Below are 13,770 nucleotides of genomic sequence, written 5' to 3'. Positions count from 1 at the left end.
AGACAACGAGTACAAGTCTTTCACAAATATTGGAAATGGCATTCCATAATTCAAAAGTTGTCATTTGACGTACTCTAAACATGCTACTCGTACACCTAAAACTACCTCACACATATGGGAATTTTTGGTTGTGGATGATTTTGCACTTTGATCATTCACACTCCATACCACACTCAACAATCCCTTCGCGATATTACAGAATATCTGAGCATTAATATTTCAATTTCAGCAAAGATGAATAATACATTGTTTGCAAAGACTGTGATCCTTTTGGTTCAACTTTCAAAACTATCAGGTATGTTGAAGTTGTAATATTCATACGATAACTGTAACAGCTATGTTTGAATAAAAAGACCATGACAGTTTACAAGGTTTGTAGGAATTGGTCTGGTGAAAGTATGTTTGTCCATGTACAGGACCAACAGCTCGCTGATGTCAATCACAAAGTTATGTTAAAATAAAATGAATGTGAAGATGCGTTGATATCAACCAAAAGTTTTGTCTCACCGACGACCTCTCCCAGTGAATAGAGAGTCCGTTAGGAGAGCGGAAGGTCCATTGGACTTCATGTGTCTCTGTCCGGTGGTCGGAATATACCCGGTGTGGTATCAGTGTATACTGCACCATAGATAACCAGCTGACTGGAACTATAAAACCGGCATACGCCCGGGCTTTGTGAAAGCAGCTGTAGGCATCCATGGGCATTCGTTGAAAATGAATGAAATGTACATGAAAAAAATATTGAAAGCTCTGTTGAAGCAGATTCAAACTCATGTATCAGTTACTTTGTTTTGAGGGTTGACCGTGATAAAAATTGTCACTGGACTTGAAGTCAGCTTGTTGGCGGTCGGCGGCGCCATCGCAGTTTTCATCTACGTCAGACGGAAAAGGAGAGCGAGAGGTAGCATTCATTACTTAGTTAACACACTCAATACAAGAGCATATAGCAATGATTTTCACCGCTTTTTATAGTAAAAACCACGGCTGGGCCATTTCATAAAATTCACCCATAGAGCGATGTGTCGTCCTGGCTCAGGTAATTCAACACTATTACCAGGAAAACGTTTGAAGATAAATATTTCCGCAATGTCAGTAAAGTTAGGATTAGTCATGGCTATAGACTCATGAATAGAGTTTGTATGTATTGGTCGAGGGTTGCCAAGCATTTTAACATTCTGCTGACAAAAAATACAAACATTTTGTACTTGTTTACGTAAACTGTGTGAACAGCGGATACTATCGGTAGGGCACTCAATGTAAGATGCGTTCCAATCATTTGTAGTTTATTTGTAAACTCAAATAGAACTAAAATATAGCCAACTCCCACCAACATCACATCAAACACATACATACATCCAGGTGAAAGAATCACGTGAAAACTAAATCCGTTTCATTCATCATTGTGGTATTATCGGGAAGTGGTAAGGTTGTCCAGGTGGTGAGTGTCCTGTTGCTGCTTTCATGAATGTCTGTTTGAAACTGTATAGGATGACTGGCCGTTGAAATGTTTCTGGGAAGAAACAACTATCATGATGATGAACGTCTGTTTGATAACTGTCTGATGGTTATTGTTGTCATGAATGTCCGTTTGAAACTGTATAGGATGACTGGCCGTTGAAATGTTTCTGGGAAGAAACAACTATTATGATGATGAACGTCTGTTTGATAACTGTCTGATGGTTATTGTTGTCATGAATGTCCGTTTGAAACTGTATAGGATGACTGGCCGTTGAAATGTTTCTGGGAAGAAACAACTATTATGATGATGAACGTCTGTTTGATAACTGTCTGATGGCTGTCCTTAGGACAATTATTGTTGTCATGAATGTCTGTTTGGCAACTGTCTGGATGATGACTCACTGTTTGACAAATGTTATTGTGATGAATCCTTGTCTGACGAATGTCCGCTTGACAACTTTATATGTGATGCATGTCCGTTTGACAATAATCTGATGAAGTTTCCTATGACAATTTTCATCTGACGAATATTCAGTAACAGTTCGTATTTTTAATTTCAGCTTACTGACTATCTTTTATCACTCATGTATTTCAGTCCTCAATAGAGACATGGGACCATCCGAGCAACCAGGGGCCCGAACTTCATGTCAGGATATCGTGTACGATGAGATTGATGACATAAAACCACCACTCCATCAAACAAACATTTCTGCCGTTTCCAATGTCTACAGCACAATGACCAGAGATTCCACGGAGGTTTGCTACACTAAAATGAACACTGACACAATCTACACCGACGGAGCAACACCGGTAGTCCTGGACGCAGATATTGATGTCATCCAGGCGAATGCTGGCAACACTGGCTACATGAATGTTTCTTCAAGCGAGTCAACCACAACAGCTGATCTTATCACAGAGAACATTTATAGTGGCGTACGCGAGGAGTTCAGTATGACCCAGGACCACAATCCCACTCCACACCCCACACCTAGGAAAAAAGCACAGAGCCAATACATCAACGATGCCTTTGAAGACGATATAGCTTTTTAATTAATGCAAATTCGCAAATTCAATACAGATTTATCGTTTTCATACTCTTTGATCCCTTCAACGGAACTGAAAGCAGAGTGATACTATTTAGCTTTTCGGAATGGTGGAATGATAGTGGTGCCAATCATATCACGTTTCTGTCGGAACTAGTTTTGGTTGGACGTAACTTTACAGTTAGCATGTATCACATATTACGGTGTATCACACATATTGGCTCCTTACATTGAACATGTGCGACAACGTTTGTGAAGAACACTCATCTAGGTAACGATGACTATTCAATATAAGGATAACACGGTACACATTGCTTGAGAATATAAATGAATGACCAAGCTATTTTGACGGAGACTTTTCTGTAATTGGACGTCAACATTATTCGAGTGTTACATTGTTCGATTAGACATTACAACATATAGTCATTTGAAAGCCAGTTGCAGTTACAGATGTATTGATGAAAATTCCTGGTGATATATAGAAATATGCTATGACAATTTAATGTTGTGCAAAGGTCTCTATCAAAATATTTATGAATTTTTCAAGCGGTCCTTGTAAAAATGTCTTGCGATCGTTGTCACTAAATGAGTTATCAGTTATCATGACTCCACGTGTGTGTGCGAGCGCGCGCGTGCGAGTGGGTGGGGTGGGTGTTGGTGTGGGGTTTGTGAGGGAGGTGGATGTGGCTGGGATGACTTCAAAGAAATAACATCTCTTGCGGTGGACACCGAAATAAGCAAATCTGCTTAATGTCATTAGGACTACAAGTCAATTCAGCATAACTGTTTATATGTCGCAGGATACTGTGTATTGGATGTATTGTTATGGATATAAAAGGTGTAAATTGGTCGCTTCAGACCAGTAGGACAGTTATATATATTGCAGGTAAATGTGCAAGGTGTATGTTGTCAATTACAGGTCGCTGACAAAGCTGCATATTAGTGACTGCAGATTTATGTGAAATGTCAATGTTACTGAATAACACTCTGCGATGCATAGCTGTGTATTTCATTACTGCTTGTCACTCCTGTTTTACAATACAGTAATCAGTTGTTAAACAGAATTTAAGTGAATAACAATGTTTCGTTTAAAGTTCCGCAGACGTTTATGGTATTTCGTATTAAAAGTGAATGCTTGACTGTTTTACTGTTTAATGTGATGTGGACGTTAATATGCTGTCAAAGGTAAGCTGGAATCCTGAATAACATGAGAAAATATATCGCTTTCTGGGAGATATTGATATAAAACTAATAAACAAGCGCTTTCCTCTATTATTTTCCTCCACTAGCGTTTCGTTACAGAGTGTTATGTTTATCCTGGGTGACCAGATTAGGCATATTTTGGAAGCAGGATGGATAACAGTGTCAATACTTACATTTTAATTTACAAAGCCTTTTGTAACTGTTCTACCTTTATTTGCTCTTCCTCTCTTGTAAACTGCCATTGGAACTACTTGCAGTGATTTGCATTCATGTGTATATGATTCCGCGTTTTAATTTGGTAGTCGATAAGTACCAATGACGTATATATCAACTGTTGCTAAGTCATAAGTCCCACTTTGCTTACTGCTGGTCAATCATACAAATAGGTAAATTGTTGGCTGCTGGTCAATATTAAAAAGAGTCCAGTTATATTGTTGACTGCTGGTCAATATTACAAAGAGGTGCATTCTTGACCACTGGTCAATATTACAAAGAGGTGCATTGTTGACCACTGGTCAATATTATAAAGAGGTATTTTGTTTGCTGGCTGGAGATGATACTGCATAATACTGTTTATGTTACAAAAATGTCTACTGCTGACTGTTGTACAAAGTAGATCTTGTAAATAGTAATGAACTGGGATTTTATGAAAGACAAGTAACTGTTCAGTTGGAGACAACTCAAATGGCCGTAACAAACCTTGTCTTTAAGCGACATATTTACAAAAGCATCATAATTATCAATGTTTGAAAGGACAGGCAGCAATCCTTCATCCATACAAACTCTCCGACATGGGACAGGGCAACGACAGGGCCTTCACCGTCACTTCTCCGCACTTTATCCGAGGACACTATCACGTGGTGTTGTGTGTCGTTCATTTGTAAAGCGTCCCTCATCACACAATCTGGTCTAGAAGTCTGTTTGACCACTGAGTCAAAGGGAGCTTGAAAGGCTACAAAATCAATAAAATGCAACATAAGTCAAACGTATTAATGTACTGGACACCGTGACCAGTCATCAGAAGGTGGGTAGGTACGTTTAGTCTTACGCCACACGCACCAGTATTCCAGCTGTATGGCGGTGGTCTGTAAATAGTCGAATCTGGACCAGATTTTCCAGTGATCAACAGCATGAGCATCCATCTGAGCCACTGGGATCCGATGACATGTGTCAACCAAGACAGCGAGCCTGATCACCTGATCCCGTTAGTCGCATCTGACGACAAGCGCGGGTACTGACGATCAGTTCTAACCAGGGCCATGACGGGTGCTAAACTTTACTGTGTCCGTGCAATTACGAATATACCATGTGTTACATTAGACCATTTTGGATGGTATCGTGTATTCATAACATGAGGCAAGATGAAATTTGTCCAATAATCGGAAGCCGGTCGTGTTAGTGGCCTCTTACTACAAGCATGGGTTACTGAAGGCCATTATAGCTAAAACTGATAGAATTATCATTAAAACGCCCGCACGTTATCAGACATGAACAGGCCACTGTAACTTGATAATGCCAACAAAATGCTTAACGACGGGCCATTATCACGTAAGCTGTTAGGTGACGTCATAGGTAGGTCACCTGTTGAAGTTAAATCACCTACGGCCCGTTTGAACTTGAGCTCATTATTGATATATTTGGCTCACATTCGTCACACGTACATGTGCCATTATGCACTTTCATGCATGTACCAACAAAAACAATTGTACCATAAATTACAACATACAGCAATGAAAATGTCGACTGGAAGTCTAACTATGTTGAGTACTTAAAGCAATGGCGACTTGTAGTATGGGCAAAGGTCAAGGTCGAATGTCGTCACTCTCACCGTCTTGTTCTATGACGTGGCTATATTTGTAAAATGTGTTTAAGTGACCTCCGTCGTTTCTATTCGTTTTAACTATAATAAGGGTAACGCTCGGTCTTTTCTGCAAATGATAATGCGCTTCTGCAAATGATAATGCCCTGAAAATAGCGCTATCCTTAGAATATTCTCACCAGGACCTTCGTCAGTCATTGGAAATTAATACACACAAGTGTTGCGGGAAAAGTGTTTTGCTCATAAGTATCAGTTTGTGTTTACTTGATGGCTAATAACTTCAACACCACACAGCAAACAACATCACGGCTTGGGACTGCTTCTAATTACAGTGCATGAGTGAGTCAGTTAAACTTTATAGTCACGTCGGCAATAATTCAGTTATGTCGTCACTGTTATTCATATTGATATGCATGTTCTTCCCCATCCACATGTGTTGCAGAAATCAATATTACCTTCGTCGACACAACGGTTTCATCGACACAACGGTTTCATCATGACGACAATAGATGACACTATTGTGCGTGTAAGTATTTCCAGTAAATGTCATCCACATAAGACGTAATTCGGCTCTTATTTCGCTGCCTACGCCTATATCCATTGTGAGAAAATGGCCATGTGCACTGACCCGATTTCACTCAGGTTGAGACAAGGCGGTTACATATCGCAGTAAGTAGTTTCATATGACCAGTCTCTGAGATTTTGAGTCATATTGCACCATCTCGATTCTGATTGAGAGTGAATTGTTTGTGAATTATATTTCTGTTTAAATTTTACATTCTCATAAGTAATTAACTAGGTGGGTGGACTAAACACCTGTTACTTTCCGCGCTATTACAGTCTACTCGGGAATATTATTAATACATGTGATATGGATATTAACCATGGCCACGTGTCTATACGTATTTCATGGTTTGCCGGAATGATTTTAAAATTACGTCGTTTTTGTTAAGTTATATGTCAAATTTCAGAATTCACTCCAGACATAATATGTATTATCATGTATAGTTCTCGTGTATGTTGTCTAGTGTCGATTCATTTGTGATTCTCAGTTGGCTCTTAACCATATATATATACAGATATATGGTTAAGAGCCAACTGAGAATATATATTGTTTTAGTCGGGAATTAATCTTATAAAAAAATAATGCGTACAGAAATAAAGTTTTTTAGACCGCCGTAAGATATAAATAAATCATTATTATGTTTAATATCGTGAAGCATGCATTTACTCGAGAAAGTGTAGCATTGTTTGCAACTTGTCTACAAAAAGCTTTTTCAAAGTTTTTGGATGGTACAGTTTCTAGTGAAAACGTAATGCATTTCTACATGAATAAACCTTATTTTTGTATTTTACAAACCTCGTTTTGTGCATTAATATGTTACAATTATTTGCGACTATCTTGCTATTCTTTTTTGTCATGATTTTATAGAAGACTGTTCTTGCAGCTCATTGAGCGTGCCCTTAACCATAAATTACAGCAAGAATTTTTTTTACATTCATTGTTTTGTTAAATATAAAGACTGAAGGTACTGAAATTGAAACCCAAGAAACTAAACGATCATGTGACATGTTTAAAATTCATATTTGCATAAAATATTGTTTGGTTTAATCATATAACCGTGAAATAGCAGGCAGTTCACCCTTTCACAGACATATTTATACAACTGTGTTCAAATAAAATGTGCATTTTCTTACCTCACGCATAAATGTCGCTTTCTGAATGGCTGAACGCTTCTTTACCCCGCTTACACTCGAGATACTTTGCAATATACTCCGCTGCCAATAACAACTCATTCGGTACTTCGTGGTATCTCGAATAAAAGACGCGTGATGAACGGAAATTGTCGATATTTTGCGAATGGAAATCGATAAACGGGAGATAACTCTAAATCTGTATTTCTTGTGTCACACAACGATGGCTACGAAAACAGTTCAAAATTGACATAGAAGTGTTCGGTAAGATATGTACGTTGTTGAGGTACCTTCAATCCATGCTCCCCTCGAGACCAGTGAACAACTTACACTAAACCATAAATGTGCTTATATATGCGCCAGTCAGAGGGTATGTGTGAGTGAATCTTTAACATCGCATCGACAATTTTTCAACCATATCGCGACGAGTACAATTTAATTTGTATCAATATTAAACACAATAAATTTAGAACATAACATAATGTCATTGGAGGACACTAAAACTACACTAAAGAGAATCTCAACTCTATCAACGCTATAATTATAAAAATATATCACCACAGAAAACAATGCAATATACAAACGGGCCATAGATACCAGCAACTAAAGGCCGATCACCATACCAGCTAGGGCCCATGCAGGTTGCGAAAGCGTATCCCCATTTCTCCTAGTATGGTGATCTATATCTCTTCAGTTGCAATGTTGAAAATTTTCATGTTAGTTTTTTGTCTCTATCTGTGATATTCTAGTATTTTTACTGTCCATCGTCGACAGATTTCACTCTTCAACTTTTTTTTTCATTTTAATTGTATGAATTGTTTTCGTCACAGCATGGTTTAGATATTGCCGATGTCACGTTAAATAGTCACTCACTCACTCACTCATGTTTTTAGATGGTTATGAATGGGCTTCATTTATTTCCAGACTTCTCCGATTGACGTACAATCATGTTTGTTCTTCACCTGGTGTTTGTGATTATGTCTGTACATTCAAGCCATTCCTTCCCACTGACATGTACCCTTGTGGTGATTAACAAGTCAGGTGAGAACTATGATTTATCATGAATTATGTGTAAAATATTTCCCTTAGTCATCAGAGTGCGAAATCAGTTAACAAGATATACTTTTGACGTTTTGTGTGTGTGTGTGTGTGTGTGTGTGTGTGTGTGTGTGTGTGTGTGTGTGTGTGAATTACTACATGAAGGAATGATATTGGGATGTACATTACATATAATATGTAGGCAGTGGCGTTGCTAAGCGGTTACAACGTTCGCTCGTTACTCCGAAAGTTCGGATCTTACTGGAATATTGATCTAAAATACTCTAGTATTTTAATGTCCACCATCATCAGGTTTTCCTTCGTCAAAATGTTTCCACGTTTATTGTATAAAACAAGTTTTCGTCACACAATGGTTGATATATTGCTGATGTGACCTTAATGTTAACTCACTCACTACTGAAATATTGCCCCAAAATGTCGTAAAACCATTTTCTTGGCCTCGGTCACTTCATTTGAGGACAAGAAGCCTATTTCATTCATTCATATTGACAAAGTCGCAATGAAACGTTTAAAGTGTCTTTCACTACACCACTAAACACTGTACCAGCTCACATCAATGGTCTTTCGGATACTAGAAATCAGATTGTGAACATAACTGTTAATGCTGGGCCACCCACAGCTAATGATTCTGATCCTGTATGTATTCCAGCAAACAAGACCAAGGATGGCATTGAAATTATACCAAATGTGGAAGTAGATGCTTCCTCATATTCGTTTGGTCCATCTACAACTGATACCAGCACTACACCAGGTAAAGATGCAGCTTCACAACCATATACTGATTCGAACGGCGCAGGGATAGAGAGAACATTATCTACCAGTGAAAGTAGCTCGGTAACACAACCAGAATCGGCAAATACAACTGCTCATGACAATCAAACATCGGCAACTGAGAGCACAGTGTCATCTGGTGTCGACAAATTAGATGGGAAAACGATCGCACCTGACACGAGTATAAAAGATACAACGACAGCTGATGTGACTGTAGAATCAAAGCCAACATCTGACGCGACAGAGGAGACCACACATGCTGACACGACTGTGAAGGAGACCACGTCCAGTCCTGTCGCCACCAGAAAGGAGACCACAGCTGATACTACAGTAAAGGAGACAACTAGTATACCATATTATGATGACGAGAACATCAGGGTTATGGTAGACCCGCCGGAAACATCTTCTACAGAACAAATCACAGTCCCACAAACTACAACCATCGATCCTCCGGTGGTCTTGGATTATTAATAATACTCCATCAGCCCCACTTATTGAACATGTTTCTATGAATTATGAGTTTTAATAACGTCAATCGATGGTAAAATAGATAAGCTGCCTTTGAATAGGTAGTGTTGAAAGTGTGTTTGTTTACAAGACACATTATGTGCATGTCTACATTGTCGTTATGAAAGGTAGATGGGGTAGCCTAGTGGCTGCAATAATATTTCAAACCTTGTAAAACAAGTCGGCATTTCAACCATGCTGTGTAATATAGGAACTAGAATAGATATGACAAAATATTATAATCTTGAATACGATCAGTTACTGACAACGACATTTGACTATTCCAACAATGTGTATACCAGCATCTGTAATAATGCCTAATGCTGATAATCAAATGTTTTTTTGTTTGGGTAACAATTAAACGGTGTCGCATGAATGACCAACCCCATCTGAAGGACTCATGGAATGCCTTCCAGTCACGTTCCATGGTAAAGGCTATTTTTTTCTTTCAAAATGTATATCTTGAACAGGAATAACACTCTCATCTTAACGAGTATACGAGTATATACGCCGAACGGTACAAGCAAACTTCGTTCCATAAGTCTGCAAATATGACATAAGTCGTGCAATTGAGAGTGACTCAACGATATACATGCAATGAAGTACTACACGAATACACTAAATTACGTTTATACTGAACTGCTGGATTCAAAAAATTGTTTCATCATGATCATTTTCTAATTAGTTTAGTCGAACTTCGAATTTTCGACCTGAAGTTAGTAGTGCCTTTGACTTAGTTATAAGCGTGGTTTACTTTCAAACCGAATTCTACCACGATTAATTGGAATTGGATTGGTCAGTCAATAAAATTAGATACTTTCAAATTTGCTTCTCTGCGTATATATACTGCTCTGTCGGACTACTTACGTTTGATATCGGATATCAACGCAGCACACGTAATGTAAGTGTTTATAATAAACATAATGAAATCGGAAAATTCAATTTATTGTGTTTATTTTAACATTTATATGGGAACCGGACTGTTCTGTTTAGAGACTATCCATTCGGTTTAACATTTCTCTAATTTTAAAACACAATAGTTTTTCTCCTAAACCTTGAGGCATTAAGACAAAGTCGCTAGAAGTAACATCTGAGACCCATTTTACGTTATGTACTATTACGTGCCTACTATATCGATACACTTGACTTGACAAATTTACCTCAGATGTATATTTATCACAATGCACCTGTAACAAATAGAGATTCTCTTGTGACGTCGACAAGAGCGATATCAAAACGATATCTGCCAAAAAGGAGGAAGTGAATTTATTAGGTTTGCTCAAATACAAAATTTTAAATTCTAAATTCTCATATTATAACCAGAATTAACAATATTGGGCGTAGCTTGCATGCTAAATATTCCGCCGGTTTGATTAACTTTACAAATTTCGGCTTTACAAGTACCATACCTATTTTGCAAAAGTCTAAATGTTCATGCATACATTTGTTGTGTAAAACATTTAACGATTATTGCCGGTTAGCTTTTCAAATTCGTGTCGAAAATCTATAACCACAGCATGCGAACAGTGTTTTGTTCTCTCAAATACTTTCGACAAAGAAATTTTGCGAAAGGAGAATTAATATGACCCGTTGTTGAGTAGTTATTAGTCACGAGAAGATCTAGAAATTGTCTTCAGTAACCCTTGCCTGTCGCAACATGCGATCTACGGGATCAGGTCGGACTCAGTCAACTTGGTTAACGTTGTTGGTTGTCACCCATCGTATCTCAGTTGCATAGATCGATGCTCATGATATAAAATATTCAATAATGTATTAAGCAAAGAGTGAGCAAGCTACAATGAATCACAATACAGATTTCTAGTACAATGCAAATGAGTCACAAGTCTGAGGTAATGGGTCACAAATATCAAATATTAACTCACCAGAATCCTCGCTTTTTACAGTGAGAGTAGAAATGCAAAATGAAACTTGTTTACAAAGCCAGACTCCGTCAAACGATGGTGATGTTGGCGAAGGCAGACAACCGACGTTGACAGATAGACGATGATAGGCAGAGAAGGAACTTGTGATGAAAAGTCCGAGTGTACGTCCGTGAGTGTCACAACAATTAGCCTTTATATGTACTGACACAGTGCCAGAGACATTCGAGCACAGTGTGGCTGTATCACTATTCAGTCAGAACGTACCCCGACAACCTCCGCGAGAGGACGTAAACAATAGACTGCCATTGGCAGGGAACTAGAGCGCTCCCAAGAAAGTCTGCCGCTATCAATACTATTACCATTGAACAGACAGGATATGTAAAGTGACCCACAGTTCACACACAAAACTCTAAACTCCGTGACCCAATGATAACTATCACTCAATCAATTATAATACAAATGACAGAAAACATACTCTCATGACAGCATAAGTCCGACTTATCGGCAAATGAAGTTCATCAAATATTCTCAAAGAAACGTAAGAAGGTAGTAATTCGTAAGGGCGTTCCAATTCATTTCTAACCAGAAAATAATCTTGTGTAATGTAACGAATATGAGCCGCAAGTATGTGGGGAAAACATGATTACACAATACCTTTTAGAAAGTGGGCACATTTAAAATATGCTATATTCGTAAAGCACTGATTCTAGTAATTTTGTTGAGTCGAGTCAGATCAACTCTATCTCGTCAACGAGTAGTTTATCACAAAACACATCTCATTCGACCCTCGCCCTCAGCTTGACGATGCTGTAGGTGAACATCAGACATTCAAGTGCAGTGTTTTATTGAAACGACACTCACTGAAATGCACAGTTTCCTCAAAGACGGTACGCTCCTTTTAATAGAGAGAGACTGTAAAACAATACCTTCTGTGTCAATTATCCAAATAAAAAGTAGCTGTATGACAAAACGTTGAAATTCCTCTGCCGATCATAAACACGATCGTCCAGCTATCTGTCACTTCCAGCGCCATGCCCCAAATCGTCACGATGAAACTTGTTCATTTGTAATATATCCAGTATTTCAGGAAACACTGAATGTACATGTCAGCTGTAACATATCAGTATATTCTTATAATACGTTTCCTACATGGGCTCAGTGTGTGAAGCCTATTTCTTGAGTTCCCCACAGTGGCATTGTTTAAATATTGTTAAAACTGATGCAAAGCTGATTTACTCACTCGAGTCAATGACGTCAAAGGGTAATGTTCTAAGGGAAGCAACTCCCGCAAACAAATAGGAACATACCTGGACGCAAATAAACGAGTTCTGCCTTAATAATCAGATAATGATTTGTTGCAAGGGATAATTATAATGCATTACAGTGGGAAGGTGCAGTTGTAGTTCTGTAAACTGTCAATATGCCACAAAACAACAATAATTAAATTTGTATTCACTGTGCGAGAAGGAACCGTATTATACAAAGTCTTGTGCTGTGAGCACGTGTTCACAAATGAAAGCGTTTATCTACCTGTGGGAAGGACTGTTTTCTTTATAATGATACCTGATAGTATGGAACAAGCAAACGAGCATAAACATACTCAAAGTTATCATTCAGTTTCACTTATAACTTCCATTTAATTTCACACGACATTCCACAAATTTGGGACTAATTTTACATACGTGGAATTGTAACTACATACACTCTATTAACTGTCGTGTCTCTCCACATAAATTCATTCATTCATTTCACGTTATTCAAATAAAGCATACACGAAATTTCATAAATATAACATCACATTTTAGCATTAATGTATATTAAGAATCTAATGTTGCGCACGCAGGGAGTGAGGGAAAATATTTGTCAAAACTGCGACAGGTCTGACAAATGTCTGCTCTGACAATCATGTTCACAGTAGTTCACTTTATAAATCTCTCTCTATCCACTATATCACTGACTGTCGTATTCCCCGTCTATCGATTCACACTCCAAGTGAGTTGTCGACAATGCAGCTTACACACAGTACAACCCACATCTAATGTCTACAATCAACCAACTTGAAAGGTTATGAATCGCAACCTCAATGCACATTCAAGAGGCTTTACATCTGACAATGCTATTTATGCTGCGAATAGGTTTCCTTTCTCCATAGTTCGCCTCCAGCATACCGTATATTTCCTCACAGCCGTCCCAAGTTACATATGTTTGAAATCGTATCCGGGAAGAAAATTAATTACATTCAGTCCATCCCAGCAACCATAACCAACAAGGATGTATTTGCATGCAAAGGTCATGATTATGTTTCAAAAGAGAATTCAACGTGTTTGTTTGT

The 13,770-nt window shown here is 38.2% G+C and overlaps 1 protein-coding gene across 1 annotated transcript; it reads left to right on the top strand.

Annotated features, from left to right (window-relative positions):
* The first annotated feature begins 5,965 nt into the window (after positions 1-5,965).
* Positions 5,966-10,492, top strand: LOC137273073 (uncharacterized). The gene is made up of 3 exons (XM_067805525.1): positions 5,966-6,049; positions 8,143-8,259; positions 8,927-10,492. The coding sequence occupies exons 2-3, from the start codon at positions 8,166-8,168 to the stop codon at positions 9,517-9,519; spliced, it is 687 nt and encodes a 228-aa protein (XP_067661626.1). The 5' UTR covers positions 5,966-6,049; positions 8,143-8,165; the 3' UTR covers positions 9,520-10,492.
* The last annotated feature ends 3,278 nt before the right edge of the window (positions 10,493-13,770 follow it).

The sequence above is a fragment of the Haliotis asinina genome, chromosome 2 (genome assembly GCF_037392515.1).
Source record: "Haliotis asinina isolate JCU_RB_2024 chromosome 2, JCU_Hal_asi_v2, whole genome shotgun sequence".
NCBI classification, from domain to species: domain Eukaryota; kingdom Metazoa; phylum Mollusca; class Gastropoda; order Lepetellida; family Haliotidae; genus Haliotis; species Haliotis asinina.
Note: the sequence above shows the minus strand (reverse complement) of the source record. Positions and strands in the feature narration are given on the sequence as shown.